This window comes from Cynocephalus volans, chromosome 1 (genome assembly GCF_027409185.1).
Source record: "Cynocephalus volans isolate mCynVol1 chromosome 1, mCynVol1.pri, whole genome shotgun sequence".
In the NCBI taxonomy this organism is placed as follows: domain Eukaryota; kingdom Metazoa; phylum Chordata; class Mammalia; order Dermoptera; family Cynocephalidae; genus Cynocephalus; species Cynocephalus volans.
The window spans coordinates 71,734,357-71,737,213 of NC_084460.1; the positions used below are offsets into that span (position 1 = coordinate 71,734,357).

The following is a 2,857-nucleotide window of genomic DNA, read 5'->3' on the forward strand; positions in this document are numbered from 1 at the left end:
TGACTTGTCTCAGGGTTAGAATGGAGTGGACGTGGAGAAGACCTGCTCCCTTCTCTTGGAGTCTGGGCATTTGTTGCAGGTGTTGGTGGTCACACCAGTGTCTGGACCCATCAGATTGTTCTATTCAAGAATGGTGAATGATTCCACTTGAAAAACTGTCTCTTTCTTTGCAAACTATACTCTTTTTGTTGCTCTAGGACTTCTTGGGGCATTATACTAGTGACCACCCCAATTAGTGTAGCCATGACTTGAAATGACATTTTTTTCCCCAAACGTGTTTTTAATCACCAATTGGAACACCTAGATCCAGAGTGAATATAAAGAGTCTGAGGTTCATGCTGGACTCCTTACCAGTTCTTTGTGGTCATGTCCTGATAGGGCATTGAAAGACATGGTGGTTGAGTTTAAAGGTCAGTGGGAATCTGGGGAAGGGAAAGAGAGGCAAGACCAAGTCAGAAGTCAATCCCCAAATGTGGTGTGCGTGTTGGGGTGGGCAGCAGTGGAGACCGAGCAGCAGGGGGCTTGGCCATGATAGCGTGTAATCTGGGCATCTAAGAGAGCATGACTGTTGCCGTGTTTTCGCAGACCTGGTTTTGCTGCTTTGCCTCTCCGATGTGAATGATGTTGAAGGTATCAGAACCTCGGCACCTTCAGCTGCAGCAGGGACCCCAGGTCTCCTGGAGAACTGCTTCCCTCACTTCACTTTTCCTGGTTTCCCCTTCAAGGCTGTACTTTACAGGGAGTATCAGGTTCTCAGTGGCTTTAAGGCAACCCAAGAGAGTGCATGTCACAAAGTGCAGTTGAAGAACTGTGGGTGTGAATTTTGTGTGTGTGAAGACGACTTTATGTTTATGAACAGACTCTTCAAAAAGTTCATGAAAAGATTTATATTTAATTCCATATTCCATGAACTTTTGAGGTGCCCTTGTGTTATCCAGTTTTTACTAGATATGGTTGGATAGTAGCTGATAATAAGTATATCGTATATATCCTAATGTAATGCTCCTCTGCTTTTTGTTATGCTCATTGTGTCTTTGCTAACAACCCATTCCAATCTTGGTTAAAGTCGTTTCAATCGAGCTGATACAACCCCAGGTCTTAAAAGGCAGATGTGTGATCTGGGGCTGTTTAATAAAATTCCAACACTTTGGGAAAGAAGATGGTGGTTTTTCCTGAGAAGTAACGAAGTAATGACTGTATAAACTTGAAGTTGACAATAATTGTTTTGCCTAACACATGCGAATTGTCTTTGAGAGTAAATCCAATCAAAATGAAAGTGGAGTTTAAAGACAGAGAAGTCGAGAGAGAGATAAACAGCGTCACTTGACCTTTCATATTGATTTATGTCTAAAGCCAGTGTTCATCCTTGAAATTGCTGAGCCAGTATTTTGGTTAAGAGTTTGATTTAAGATCCTGGTATTTGCATACCAAAGGGTCCCAACTAAGACACATCAAAGAGGCACACAGAGAACTTGCTACAGGAACTTTATTTGGGATGAGGAAAAAAAATTGAGGTAAAGGTATAGGAGTAATAACCACTCTCGTCTAGGTCTTAAAGCAAATTTTGAACTCATTTTTCTCTGTTCTTGATGCTCAGCGACAGCAGAGTCTGTAGTAGATACCACGAATTCGGCAGAACCCACCAATACGTTCTATAATAGAACAGGCTATTCTGCAATAGCAGGTCACACGCCTCACAGGATCTAGGGACAAAGAGAGATCATCTGCCATTGAGCACCGGGGTCAGTGGTGAGTGGTAAGAGAAAATCCTGGAGAAGTCATGTGCGGGGTTGAGTGCATTTGCCATGTTGGCTGCAGTACAGCCAGCAGCATGATTAACCCCAGTCAACAGGAATAAATACACACAGCAGGCATTGGTCACACACAGGGTTAGAGACCCATTCTCATGTGTCTTCCGTTTTATGTATTCCTGCTACCATCACACACACATCTGCACACACCCTCAGGTCCATCTCCAGCTTATAAAACTTCCTCTGATAGAATAGAATATTCCAGAGAGAACTAGTCTGTATTTCTCATTATATTTTAAATGTAGTTAATTTCACAGACATATTGTGAACTCAAAAGTCTCTTAGATTTATTTGACTGTCACTGTTGAATTTATAGATGAGAAAATCAAGTTCCAGAGAGGTTAAATAAAATCATATAAGGGACATAGGTGATTCCAAACCTGATTCCAGATCCCATCTCCAGTCCTTCCTGTCTAGACTCCTTAACTCTGAAATGTTGGGGTCTCTCACCTGCAGCTTCAAGAGCAGAGATGTGGTCCCTTGCAAAGGAGATGGCCACGTCCTGGTCCTCTGCCCCGGGCTGCTGCTGGGCTGGATTCTCATAAGCTCTTTCCAGGAGTGGCTCAGACTGGGCCTGGAGGGCCACCAGGAGAAGGACAGCAAGGAGGGTGAGGGTCCTCATGGCTGGGGTCACCTGGAGGATGGGAGAGCAGGAGAGTGTGGGGAGTGACGAGGCAGTCTGCATTTTTAGGTCTGCCCAGGGCTGATGCTGCAATTAGAGGAGGAGCATTTGGTTGGGGAGGGGGAGGGCTGCTGTCTCCCTCATGATCCCTTTGGTCTGTTCTCACAGCTTTCATCTTAGTCTGAGTCTGCATGTTTAGTGTCTGTACTCGGTTAGAACCCTGATGTATTTTCCTGTTTCCCACCTACTTGAATATTTACTTTTTAATATTCAAAAAAGAAAAGAAAAGGTGCTTTCATTCAATAAGTTCAGGGAACAAACAGCCTCTTCATTTTTGATGTTGGGCCCTGCTGCTCTCTGGAGGCCTAGACCCTGAGGCCAGACCCAGGACTTCAATATAGTAAATTCATTGCAGGATTCAGGG

General features: G+C 44.1%; 1 protein-coding gene across 1 annotated transcript; it reads right to left on the bottom strand.

Moving 5' to 3' along the window:
- Positions 1-411: 411 nt before the first annotated feature.
- LOC134380426 (alpha-defensin 1-like) lies at positions 412-2,448 on the bottom strand. Its single transcript, XM_063100342.1, has 2 exons — positions 2,262-2,448; positions 412-422 (listed from the first exon to the last, which is right to left on the bottom strand). The coding sequence occupies exons 1-2, from the start codon at positions 2,431-2,433 to the stop codon at positions 412-414; spliced, it is 183 nt and encodes a 60-aa protein (XP_062956412.1). The 5' UTR covers positions 2,434-2,448.
- Positions 2,449-2,857: the final 409 nt, after the last annotated feature.